The 13459-nt window shown below is 44.0% G+C and overlaps 1 protein-coding gene across 1 annotated transcript in view; it reads left to right on the top strand.

The window, feature by feature from the left end:
- Fbxo28 (F-box protein 28) overlaps positions 1 to 12947 on the top strand; it is a 28719-nt gene extending 15772 nt beyond the window's left edge. The window contains exons 3-5 of the mRNA XM_052200175.1: positions 140 to 278; positions 8008 to 8203; positions 8727 to 12947. Of these exons, the coding sequence (XP_052056135.1) occupies positions 140 to 278; positions 8008 to 8203; positions 8727 to 9121 (730 nt within the window). The 3' untranslated portion in view covers positions 9122 to 12947. The remainder of the gene's footprint in view (positions 1 to 139; positions 279 to 8007; positions 8204 to 8726) is intronic.
- Positions 12948 to 13459: the final 512 nt, after the last annotated feature.

The raw sequence follows: 13459 nt of genomic DNA, 5'->3' as shown, positions 1-13459 counted from the left end.
AAATACCTGAGTATTACAGTTATGACCCAGTTCCAAATGTCTAAATTAGCATGGTGAAGTTCGATTGTTTACTCTAATTGGCTAACGTTTTGTTCTATGCTACTGCTTTGATGGTTGTCTCTGACTTTTGTTATTTTAGGAGAGAGTCAGAAAGGAGAAACCATTCTTTAGCTCGTCATGCAGACATCCTTGCTGCCGTGGAAACAAGGCTGTCACTGCTAAACATGACCTTCATGAAGTATGTGGATTCCAACCTCTGTTGCTTCATCCCAGGAAAGGTAACCATTGCTGCACACCCAGAAAGCTGGGGCTGCTCCGTATAAACCGAGTCTCACAGACATGAGAGCAGTGTTTGTGATGTCAGAATTATTTAACCTAAAGGAGTTTCTGTTGGTAGCTATATTTAGCTTTTCTGTACAGTTATTAATATGTGTCATTGATGTGATCCCAACATTTAAAATTCTAATTATAGAATGCAAAAGAGAAGTAAAAGTCTCCGTAAGGGTTCATAGTTAAGAAAACATTTTGACATTTTGACCTTTACAGTCAAAATACCAGAATTACTGCATTGAGCAAGACAAAAACTGTTGCCATCAGGATCGTTTCAGCCTGAGGGAAGACAGGGTGGAGGGTTTGCTGGGTTTGATTTTTGTTTGAGAAGTGTTTTGTAATGATGAACTTAGAAGTTTTCAGATTTGATCAGAAATATTTGTTTTGTGGCAATACACCAGGCTAAGGAGTTGGCCCCTTTACCTCACTAAGTATAACATTTAGTAACTAAGTGAATCCCCTCCCCCACCACACTACATGACTGAAACTTGTGGAAGCATCTTCTTTGTTGAATTAGGTGTAGATTCAAGTGAGATATAGAAGCAGTGGAAGTGGATTTAAAGATCATTTTGTCTCTCGATAGACACTGGCAAAAGCATCCTTTCAGTGCTTGGAATTTATTAATACCTAATGAGATTATTTCCATAAACAGTTTACAGAAGCAATACTGTTTGCATTCTCAGTTTGCAATAACATCTTTCTTGGTGGCTTACGATTTTATTTCAAATCATCCTTGTTATGTCTTTACTTCTTTATATGACCTACAAATGCTTTTGTAAGATGCTGTAAAAGCACGATTACCTAGCAGTCCCAGGTTCAGATTCTTATACCAGATCTCACATATGAATATGTTTATAGTCCTTAACTCTTTATGTGCAGCTGAAAGTCCTTGGAGCATGTATGTTTTGTCCTCTCCAGTAGACAGTTGCCATTCAAGTCTCATTTGTAATAATAGAAGCATCTGAGACCCAGCTTCCAGGTCCCTCCTATTAGAGAAGGTGCAGCCAGTTGTAACGGGCTTGTGACTGCATTGGGCACCTGCAACTATGAGTCTTGTGTGTCTGGCCTTCACAGCTGTTGCCAGTTTTGGTGTGGGGTCACATGGCTGAAGCAGTTGTGTACAGCCAGAGCAGCTGCAGTAAAGTCCAGTTGAGTTCCACTCCTTTCAGAAACAACTTGGTGGCTCCTCAGTGCCAACCCAGTAGGCACTAGTGAGCACATCTTGAGGTCTGCAGATTCTCGGAGTCCTCAGCACTGCTAGGCAGCCCCTGGCTGGGCCTTCATTTGTCCACAGTAGAGCTCACCAGAGAGCAACTTTCTGTGGCCTTCACCTCGGAATCGCTTAGGAAGCACACGCTCATTGTGAGCACCTTCATGTGTTTCCTTCCTTGCATTCCCATAGCCACAAATGGAAAATGGGACAAACTTTACTGTTCTGACTCTTGGGAATTGGCTGGTGCAGAGCTGACTCCAGCGAGCGGTCTCTCCCCCACCCCCTGCCAACTTCTGGCCTTCCTCACTACAGGCCCACTGCTGCACAAGGGCCTTGTCCTCCAGCAAATAATCACTTGACTGGAAAGAACCAAGAATTTTTATTTTTATTCAGATGCATGTTTCATCATACATGGATTTTTATTTTTGTTTCTTAAAATGACCTTTAATAGCTTATGTTTTGTCTAAAACAACAGCATGTATACTCAATAATTGTTATTTTTTTAAAAATATGTTGCTGTTACTTTTTATATTTCTTACTAAAATAGCTAATTTAAGCTAGGCATGGTGGTATACACCTTCAACCCATCAGTGAAGGTGTAGAAGTAGGCAGATCTCTTGAGTTCAAGGACAGCTATGGCTACTCAGAAAACGCTGCCTCAAAAACCAAAACAAACAGAACAGTCAAAAGTAACTTAAGAAGTTTAGTAGAATTTAGGTTGTTTCATAACCATTCTCTTTTTAAGAATTTCTTATTCTTCAGTGTAACCACATTCTCTCTTCAAAATAACAAAATATAGCATTTAATTTCCAGATGCTGAACTCAGAACTTTGTGTTCTCTGTTACTGTTCCCAGTCCCTATGATAAAGAAACTTAAAGAAAAAGGACTCATTCTAACCCATAAATGACAGTTTTCTGTCTACGGCTGCTTGGCTCTGCTGTGTAGTACAACACAGTGGGAGCATGGACTGTGGAGGCCAATGTGTGCTGGAAGGGAAGTGGAGGCTGTCTTCAAAGAGGGGTCCCAGCAGTCCTTCAGGGTGGATACCCACCTAATGAATGGGGGGGGGGGGCGTTTATTCCACTGGGCTGCACCTCTTAAAAGTATTTGTAACATCTAACTGAGGACCAAGCCTGTCCCAGGAGGGCCTCTGGAAGTCACTCTAGATGGAAACATTAATAAACATTCTAACAAATTCTCTTCTTAACATGTACTCTTGGCTTAGTATATGATTTCTTGCCCCCAAGATTATATTCCTTTACATTATTAGAATTATCCGTTTTGATGAAAGTGAACTGTCCAGTCAGCACTTTATTAAGTTGCTTAAGGAACAGTGTAATTTAAATTAGGTTGCCAGACAGCACAATACTGGGATTTCAACACTGAGGAACTCATGCAAGGATTAAAAAACATACACCACTAAGTGAGATAAGAGAAGTTATTCAGACAAACATGTGCTTTATAAGGGGTATTCAGAACCATTTGATTGTGGAAGACATTTTTAAAAATTAAAAGAGTTGGAATGGTGAAATTGATTTAAAGGAATCCCAAGTGAAAAGACAGAGGTGGATAACATGAAGATGGGAGTGAAAGGGGTTCTGGTGACGGCTAGCCTGTAGATTTTAACAGGATAACTTAGTTTATTGCTTAAGCCCCTGTAGGACTTGGTATGTAGTGTATTACTCAAAAGCTATCAGACTGCTGTTAAGATGACCACTGGAGGTCTGCTATCTTTCCGCTACATCTCAAAGGAAATATTTGGGGTTTTTTTTGGTTTTTTGTTTTTGTTTTTGTTTTTGTTCCTGTTGCTTGTTTATTCTGCTGTAGGGTCTCCAGGCTGGCTCCATCCTCCCATGCTTTACCTGATGCGCTGGGGTTCCAAGTGCGCCCCACCAGACTCCAGGCCAGGCCCGGAGAGGGGATAGTCAGACTGCTCTGAAAATGAACTAAGTTTTTGAAGGGTTTTGTTTGTTTTTTGTTTTTCGTTTTTGTTGTTTTGTTTTTTGTTTTTTGTTTGTTTGTTTGTTTGTTTTTTTAAATTTAAGACCAAACATGGGACTCACACCTTTAAATCTCAGCACTTGGAAGACAAAGGCAAGCAGGTATCTGTGAGTGAAAGGCCGGCCTGGCCTACAGAACAAGTTCATGGCAGCCAGGGCTGTGTAGTGATGCCTCTCTCAAAACTAATAAATGAATAAATGAAAAATTTTAAGATTTTAATTTGTGGGGCTGGAAAAAGGGATCAGCCGTGGCTATGTAGTGAGACCCTCTCTGAAAACAGTCAGGCAGATCCAGATTCAATTCCCACACCCACATGGCAGTGCACAACTGTCTGTGACTCTGCAGGGAATGCAACACACTCACACAGACATACACGCAGGCAAAACACCAATGCAGATAAAATATTTTTTAATAAATTTTAGTTTGTAGAAGTGTTTTGGCTGCATGTATGTGTACCTCATGCATGCAATGCCCACATGGGACTGAAGGGGGCATCAGAACCAAGAATGGGAGCTGCAATCAGGTGGCAGCCACCACATGGCTGCTGGGAAACTTATATGCAAAGAGATACTTCTCTATGTGTAGGGTAAAAATAAAAATGTTTCATAGTTTAGCTTACAAATGTAATTTACTATCTGTTAGCAGTTCCCCCTGGTATGTTATAAAAAAACATTAATGATATACTGTTTGTTTTGGTTATTGGTTTTTGTTTTTATTTTGACAACAGGGTCTCACTGTGTATCTCTAACAAACCTCAAACTCACAAAAGATCTGCCTGCTTCTGCCTCTGCCTCTGGATTACTGGGATTGAAGCTAGGCCACCATGCCCAGCTCATGTTTGCTTATAAGAGCATGCCGTGGAATAAATGCCCGGACTGTAGAGTCACAGTGTTAATTGCCTGTCTTGTTGCCTCTCTGTTTACGCCATCTGCCTGTCTCAGCTCCATTTCTTCTCCTTGTTTTGTTGCATTCATTCATCCATTCATCCATCTGTGCTCTTTCAAACAGGATCTCACTATGTAACTTAGACTGGCCCTACGCCCGTGGTCTTCCTGCTGTAGAGCCCTGAACACTGGGCTTTCCGGCTTGGGCACCACACTTGACCACACTGTTTGTTGATAAAGCCTTCTCTCTTATCTGCTCTTACCCATGTGCTGAAGCTTACCTGTTGCTGTCTTTATGCCCTTCAGTAGACTGTCCAGTGTTCTCAGCAGCTTAGACCTCTCTGCTCTCTGTGTCTCATACAGTGTAGGGAACTCGCTGTGATCTGTCTGATCTGTGCTTGTTCTTTATGAGTCATTCACAGAATTACTGTTGGGTAGGATCTGCCTTTCCACACTTGCATAAAATAAACAGTCAGTTTAGACCAAACATGCTACAAATATTAGTCTACCAATAAGTGTGTGTACATGATATCTAGAGATTTAGTCATAAAACTGAGGACATCTGATTAAACATAGAAGAAGCACATATAAGCATGTGTATTTTGAGAAATTACTCTCAGTAGTCATCTTCACTTATCTTAGCCAAAAGGCCAAGAAGCCATCTCAGTCGTCATCTTGTTAACTCTTGAATTTGTGTTCAAAACAACCAGTCCTCTTAAAACCCATTTCTTAATTTGAACATAACCCTGTTGCTTGCCCCAAACAGTTTCATTTGGCTGGGTCAATATTAAACGATTCAAATATTTGATGTTGTTCTCCCTTATTTAGTTAATGCTTAGAAGTAGCTGGCACGTGCCAGTCATTGAGGAGCTCTCTGTGTTGAGGAGTGAACTGGCCATGATGCTTCTGTTAGCTTTTATGTTATGAGGAAGACAGATTAACAACAGGGTGTGTTTACAGTGTGTAGTGTTCTAAAGAGAAAATAAAAGCTTTATGAAGCCAGAAGGTGGTGGCGCACACCTTTAATCTCAGCACTCGGGAGGCAAAGGCAGGTAGAGCTCTGTGAATTGAGGGCCAGCTTGTCTACAGAGTTCCAGTACAGCCAGGGCTACACAGAGAAGCCTGTCTCAAAACCGAAAAACAAACAAAAAACCTTTATGATTTAAACTGAAGAATATTCAGAGATGATATGTTATGGAAAAGATAAGGAAAACATTCTAGAAAAGGGATCAAAAGATCAGAATATACAAAAGCCTGGGGGCACATTAAGGCAGAGGGCATATTTAGTTTTACAGAGCTAGATATAATAAGTTAGCCCTTGAGACAGCATAAACACAAACAGAAAACCCAAAAATCAATCAACTGTGGCAATGTTTTTCTTACTTATAACTCACATGGTACTTCTCAGACCCAAAATAAAGTGACTCATGGAACCTAGCCCAGGCATGTGCAGCATTAAGGACATGATCAGTTTGAATCCCTTAAGTTTTTCTATATATGCTGTTTGAATATATTCAAAATATGCAGGGTCCATGTGTGTAACTAACACTGGTAACTGTTGCAGAGGGTGTTAGAGCCTAGTTGCATTTTAGCATTTTCTGAGTATGTCCTACAAAGTCCTCCATTTGAAGACTGTGATTACCTTAGGTAAGCCATGCCAGCTGACTGTTTCCCTCTCAGATTTCAGGGAACCAGTCCTGTCTTCTCATTCCTTCTCAGAGATGTCGAAGAAAGCGTCCTGGGCCTTCTCTAATGTTCCCCTGTGCTCCTTCCTTCCTCTTCTTCGTCCTTCCTCTTTTTCTTTTGTGGTACTATTTAGCCTTGGGGGGGGGGGCGTGTTTGTTTTGTTTTGTTTTGTTTTTTCTTCTCCAAAACCTAATAAAAATAAAAATCTTGTTATTGAGACAGAACCTCACTATATAGCCCTCACTAACCTGAAACTTGTATGTAGAGGCAAGGCTGGTCTCATCCTCAGAGAGTCACCTGCTGATGCCTCCTGAGAGCATCATTAATGGAGTGCACCCCATGCCTGGCGAAGAATAAGAATCTTATCATCCCTGATCACTGGTTTTTACACCAATGCTTTGAAATGTTGTGGAAATACTTGCATTTATTTTAAACTATGTTTGCATAATTAGTCCAAGAAAAGGAACTCCATTTCTCTATGTACTGGCTTTCTAGCAAGATACTTGAATAACCTGAAAAGGTTCATTTTCTTCTAGCACGAGCCCTGAATGGAATAGTAATGGTCGAGGAGCATAGCGCTAGCCACTGGGTTCTTGGTTGCACCCTTGACTCCCAGGTCCTTATGTTCTCCCTTTGTGGGCCCAGACCCTTCTGTGCTGTTGCCTGCTGGAACCCACCCATAGCTGCGATTTGTCTCCTGTTCTCCCAGCCTGGCTCTAGCTGCTGACTGAGTTCAACACAGAATGCCTCACTTCCCATCAGGTCTGCCTGATGCTTCACCTCATTCAGTTCCTGGTCAGCCCTTGCCCACAACACTGGCCACTTTGGTGAAGTCATCTTTATACAAAGGGCCGTCATCTTGAACTTAGTCCAGAAAACAGTAAGAGCCAGGATTTGTCCAGGTGCTATTATGCTAGATTTTGTGTTTCCTTATACCTAGTGTTATATGTTTATTCTCGTCAAGAAGAGAAGGTAGATTATAAGACTGAGTCAGAGTTGAAATAAATGCTGTGAGAGGCCTATGCATGATTCAAGGAGGGTCGGAACTGCTAGCACAATGGTTTGCACTATAGCCCCAGGCCTCGTGAGATAAAGTCCCACTGCAATAGACATTATCTGGACTGTGGTCTTCAAGGGTGTGAATCACTGTTTCCAGGTCTGCATTGAAGCCACTGAAGTGTGAGCAGTACCCTCTCGGGGAATAGAGCTGAGAGCGCACTTGGCTAAGGCCGTTTGCTTACTGGTCAAGTAGGACAGGCAGGAGTGAGGAACCCACGCAGTAAGCACGGGTTCTCCATGCATGGCCTTCAGCTTCCCCACTGCAGTTGTTACTAAACTAGAAAAGCACATTCTGCTGCCCTCTGGCCATGGCGGTAAAGTGTGGTCTGCAAACTCATTCTGAGCTGTGTCAGCTCTTAGAGAAACGTTTTAAAGGATGGAGCATGTGGTGGCAGAGCGATCAGACTGAGTCCTTGGGGCGTGGGGACAGAATTGCATTTGGAGTGCAGGCTTAGGTGATCCCTACCCCTACTCCAGGCAGAGTTGAATGTCTATTTAATTCTCTAGTTTCTTTAGCAATCCGTGTGGCTCTAGTCGTGTGTATTCATGTTCTCCCAAATGCTCTGGTTCCCTTCGGGGCAGGAGCTGTGTCTTCTTTGCTTTGACTCTAGCTTGAGCACAGTTCCCTGGTCAGTAACGGTGCTTGCTGAGTCCAGGCATAAAGTATGTAGTAAGTCCAGTCTGTGCTGTGGACTCTCCATGACATGTTCATGAGTTCAAATGCTCTATATGTCTTCACAGCAACTGGAAGGTAGGAGTAACCTTACTGTTGAGCTAATCTCTCTCTTTTTTTTTTTTATTTCAAAAAGTACTAATGAGAATTCATATTGTAGGTGATTGATGAGATTTACCGTGTACTGAGATATGTCAATTCTACCAGAGCCCCTCAGCGAGCTCATGAAGTACTGCAGGAGCTGCGGGACATCTCTTCCATGGCCATGGAGTACTTTGACGAGAAGATCGTTCCCATTTTGAAGAGGAAATTGCCAGGATCAGATGTGTCTGGAAGACTCATGGGCTCTCCTCCAGGTATGGTGGGTTGGTTGGTTGGTTTGGCTTTGTGTTTGCTTTTCCAGACAAGGTCTCAGTGTGTATTTGTAGCCTAAGCTGGCCTCAGGCCCCCTGTGCAGGCTGTGCTGGCCTCAGGCCATGGCGGCCATCATGCCTCGCCTCTCGGGCTCAGACGGTGGCCGTGTGCCACCACCCAGCAGCTCTCCTCTGGACGCGTCTCAATTACGGCTTCAGTTTCTAATAACCATCGTATATAACCTCATAGCATCTTTTTCTTTTCGTTTAACTACATTTTGTTGGGTTGGTGTTGAGGATGCTTTGTATACGCCTTGCTGGAAGGCTACTTCCCTAGCTTCCTGCTTTTTGGGTGTTAGATAAATTATGCCCTTTAGATCCACTTCATGCCTTCTCTTTACATGTGACCACAACTGCTAACTTAAAGTGAATTTTGTATTGTATATAAACCTAAGAACCTAAAGTTAGCTGCACTTTTCCCAGTAGGAAACAGGAGTGATTAGCCCTTCCAATGCTTTCCCCACAGTTCCCGGACCATCCGCAGCCCTGACAACAATGCAGCTTTTCTCCAAGCAAAACCCGTCCAGACAAGAGGTTACCAAACTGCAGCAGCAGGTCAGAACCAATGGTGCTGGCGTGACTGTCCTCAGGCGTGAGATTTCTGAGCTTCGCACCAAAGTGCAAGAGCAGCAGAAACAGCTTCAAGACCAAGACCAGAAACTGCTAGAGCAGACCCAGATCATAGGTGAACAGAACGCACGGCTGGCAGAGCTGGAACGCAAGCTCCGGGAAGTCATGGAGAGTGCAGTAGGAACGTCCTCAGGGTCTGGGCAGAGTGAGGAGTCTCCTCGGAAACGAAGGAAGGCAACAGAAGCCATAGACTCTCTTAGGAAATCCAAACGACTTCGGAATAGAAAGTAAATTGGAATATGGCTCTAGCTCCAGAGGAAGAGCCCATGCTGAGAGCTTTCGCAGTTGCTCCGGTCAGGACATTGGAGCAACTCAGCGTCCCTTAGGCTTCCGGGCTTACTCTTGGCTCTTGTGGTCGGCATCCTTCGCGCCTCTTTGGTGGAGCTGAGTGATGCACAGAACCTTCTTACCTTGCAATACATTTGTACTAACCATGCCCATTCTATCATGTTTGGGGGCTAACCTTGTTCCTGTGCAGGTGACATGTTAAGTTTATTTGTTTCTGAATATATGCACATTACATATGGATTTTAAACAAACCCATTCTTGACAGACTAAAAAGTTAAGTTTAATACATAAAATGTCCTGTTCACTTGAAAGAAAAAAAATTTACTTTTTAAATGGACACTATCTTGGTTTTTTTGTTTTGTTTTTTTTTTTGTTGTTTTTTTAAAGTTGACTTTTTGTTTGTTATAAGTGACCTTTGTCTGGAATGTCTGAGACTTGGTTAATACTTTGGTATTGAAGTGGTGGCCGACAGAAAGGACTGACTGTTGGCTGTAGAGGGGGCTCCACAGTAGCCACTATTTTTATAAACTACTGGCAAGGGGTGTTTCCAGGCGACAGATACATGCTCTCACTTGTCTCTGGGGCCGTGTCCATTTGCATGGACAGATGCATGCATTGTCTAGTCAGCGCACTTCACACAGCCCCGCAGCACTTCACACCGCTCCTGCACTGGCCTTGACCTCGACCCTCTAGACTTCTCCACATGTTAGAGCTGCGCCATTGATTTAAGCACTCAGCAGCCTGCCTGTAGGGGATGATTGTCAGTCCACCTGTCCTCCAGGTTTACAGGCACAAGAGACTGTTGAAGTCCATGGATGTGTCTCCTCTGTAGGGTTCAGGTACACTGGCTAAGACAGACCCTCAAATCCAAGGCTCTCTCTGTAGACATCAGACCTCTGAGAACTAGTCATGATCTGACTCGTGTCTGCCCGTGCTTCAGCCATGACTTAGTAGGGACCCAGCTGAGGGAAAGTTCATTGAAGAAAATTGTACCATGAAAAAACAGTTCATTTCTGGGCCATGACCCGAGGGAAGCTGTTTCACACCACTTTCAAGCTCTCCTATAACTGAACAGAAAGAAGCTTCAGTCTTGTTTGCACTCCTGTTTTGAGCTTGTAACTGGAAAGGCGTGTCTTGCACTGTTCAGCCTCCTGAGTGGTCACTTTAACATCCTCCAAATTGTATAAAATGGTTCTTTCTCCTGGTTGTATACTTTTCAAACATTCAACTATCACTGTCCTATTTTTATTTTAATTATGTACTAAATTATGTAGTTTTGTTCTTTTAAACATCTGTTGCTTTGGACTTTATTTATAGTAAATGTAGGTGTAAGATAATAAAAACTCTCCCTTTCCAGGTGTTAGACTAAGGTTTTGGTAAATCCCACAGTGAGAGAGAAGCACAAGGTTGTCGTCCGTCCGACATGACGTGTCGTGCATCCTTCGGTTCCTTTTACCAAGTGACCTCTCCTACCCATTCGTAGTATTGTCCCCTCATGATCCTGCCCTTGGATTCTGTTCAAGTCTGTCTGATTTTGAAAGTCCATCTACAATGTAGTGTGTCTGCAGTGAGAAACCGTAACGTGGTATCCAAGTGTTTCATGTTTGTTGGGAAGGTAATTTTAAAATAAACAGTTTCCTAAAAGATATGTCAGCCAAGGTCATAACGGCCCCTGTCTGGAGCTGGTTTTCGCAGCAGGTCTCACCTTTGCAGTCCTAGGATGTAGCCATATCACCGAAGCCCTGGAGGAGGCCCACAGGGCACTCAGAGCCTGGCTTTGCCAGTCTGGTGTTCTGGTAGAGGAAGACTCTGGAGCATCAGTGTACAGGTGTTCAAAGTATAATCCTTATGCATCAAAGAAAGCCTCAAATGATTTCTTCAGTAATTATTAAAAATTTCCCAAACTACATCTAACTAGCCTAAGTGTAAGCCCTAGTCTTCCATGAGTTAGTCTGAGTACGAGGCTTTCGTGAGCACGTACAAGGTAAGCAGGAAGGGGTATGCAGCGTCACATGGAGCTGCCCTTGTTTTGTGACTCTCTCTGACTTTGAGAATAAAGCTCTACGGCTCACTTGTCTTAAGTTTTACTCAGAGTAGCTGACACATTAGGAGGTTGTCTTCACCATTGTTAAGAAGCTACTGGGGGCTGTCATGCTCACTTTGGGAGACCAGAGTGATAGAGTCTCCAAATCATGCACTATTTTAATAGATAAAACCGGTTTGCTGTGGGGAAACTTAACCAGCCTCCTGGGAGCGGTGGCCCGCATTGCCTGGCAGAATCTTACGTGCTATAGGTAGTTTACAGCGCGTTTTGTAAAGTATTCCCACCAAGAAGAGATTCCTCTGTTTGGGCCATTCCCATGTCTCAGTTTACCCACAGTCCACACTACACGCAGACACACACATGAAAAGACACGGGTGGGAGGTGAGAAGAACAGGCCCCGTCCGGCTGAGCCCTGCCGCCTCCCACACACACCTTGCTCATGTGGTCTCTCACCCATCATGGGTTTTACAGAAACTGCAAACTTCCCTTCTGCTGTGTAGAGAGCCTGGCAGTAACGGGGGCGTTAACAGCAGTCCTGTCGTGAAGACTTAGGGTGCCCGGTGTCAAAAGCCGCCGGGCTGAGTCAACATTTCTTGGTAAAATGTGGTCTTTGGAGTACTGAACTCACAGGGGCTTGCCTTAATTCAGTAGTTTCAAGATGTATGCGCTATATTCTATGTGTTAAAATGATAAAAAATATTCTCTGTAGCCCCGAGTGGGTAAAACAGCTTAATGCCTAAATAAATAAGCTGAAAGGTGTCACAACAGCTGGATTCTTTAGAGAAAATGGACGTAAACAATAGGCTATGCGTCATGAACAAAAACTGTGGCACCTTAGGATTGCACTACTTCATGCACTGTTTTGTATGCCGTTTCATAGCCTGCACTTTAACCTCCAAAGAAATGCTACGTGGTGCCGGTTCCTCCTCACGGAGCTCATCCCTGAGTCGGCTCGGGAGTTAGTCTCCTGGCGCCGGCACCCTGTTTGGGTTCTCGCTTCCTTAGCCATAATACTCCCCAGGATCTGAGAACTCATGTCTCGTCTGTTTGCTACAGCCTAGAATCCTAATTTAATGTAGATCTCATCCTTGGTGATTCACACGGCCATAGATGCTCTTCTAGTGGTGAATACCCGGTTGTTCCCTGTACCAAACCCTCAGAAAGCAGACACTGTGAGACCTGAAGGTGGGAATAAAAGGCGTGAAAGGGGGCGCATAAAATGCTGCTGCACTGGGAATGGTGAATCAACAAGGAAGCCCAACTTCCTGTTGAATGCTCTGGCTTGGGATCTGCATGGGGTCCTTTAGGGCAGAAGAGGCTCCATTAGAACTACTTAAATGTAGAGCCCGTCTGCAGGAAGTTATCTTCAACAAAACGCCAAGTCCACAAAAGCCAGTGACTGCTGCCGGGGGCGGGTGGCCACTTGGGGAAGCAGTCCTTCACACAGAACAAAGCCAAGGCACGCCGGAGTGAGGTTGGCCTTCCCAATTTCCCAAGAATCCTTGTTAAAATTTTAAAGCCCAAGCGTTAAATTCACCACCTTCCCGTTGTGTCTGAAGATAGCCGCAGGCTTTAGAAACCTAGGAAACTGACCCGGCTATTGCCAAAGTCTAGTGGGCCGTGCTACCAAAAGGTCAGACGTGTTTAAAAACTCCTTCATGTGGAACCGTGTGTCTGTTTACTTATGCTCATGAGCAACAATAAACCACTAGTTTACCTGCTGAAGTTTTCATCATTTTGACCTAATCAATTATTGGAAGGTGAAAAAAGTTAAGCACCTCCCAGTTACTCAGCGGGGCGCGGAAATAAACGTGTTTTCACAAGGCCTATACGTTTCTTTATTTCACGCTCCAGGGTTCGGAGCCACCACACTCTGAGTACATACACTGCACTCCTGAGAGACATCATGAAAAGCAGGGTTGGCCTGAAGGGGGTTGGGGGGTTGACCCCAGGTAAGCCACGCCCACGGTGTTAGACCAGGAAGAGACCTCGGTGGGATTTGAACTGGACCCACCTGCCTGAAGCTTTGTACTTCTTTCAGTGACATCCTCCATTTCTTTTTTGTTTGTTTTGTTTTGGGGGGGGTTGGTTTTTTTTTCGAGACAGGGTTTCACTGTGTAGCCCTGGCTGTCCTGGAACTCACTCTGTATACCAGGCTGGCCTCGAACTCAGAAATCCACCTGCCTCTGCCTTGCAGAGTGCTGGGATTACAGGCCAGCAGCTGCCCACTGACATAC

Source organism: Apodemus sylvaticus, chromosome 12 (genome assembly GCF_947179515.1).
Source record: "Apodemus sylvaticus chromosome 12, mApoSyl1.1, whole genome shotgun sequence".
Lineage (NCBI taxonomy): Eukaryota > Metazoa > Chordata > Mammalia > Rodentia > Muridae > Apodemus > Apodemus sylvaticus.
The sequence above is the reverse complement of the archived record's forward strand: the minus strand, read 5'-3'. Positions and strand labels throughout refer to the sequence as shown.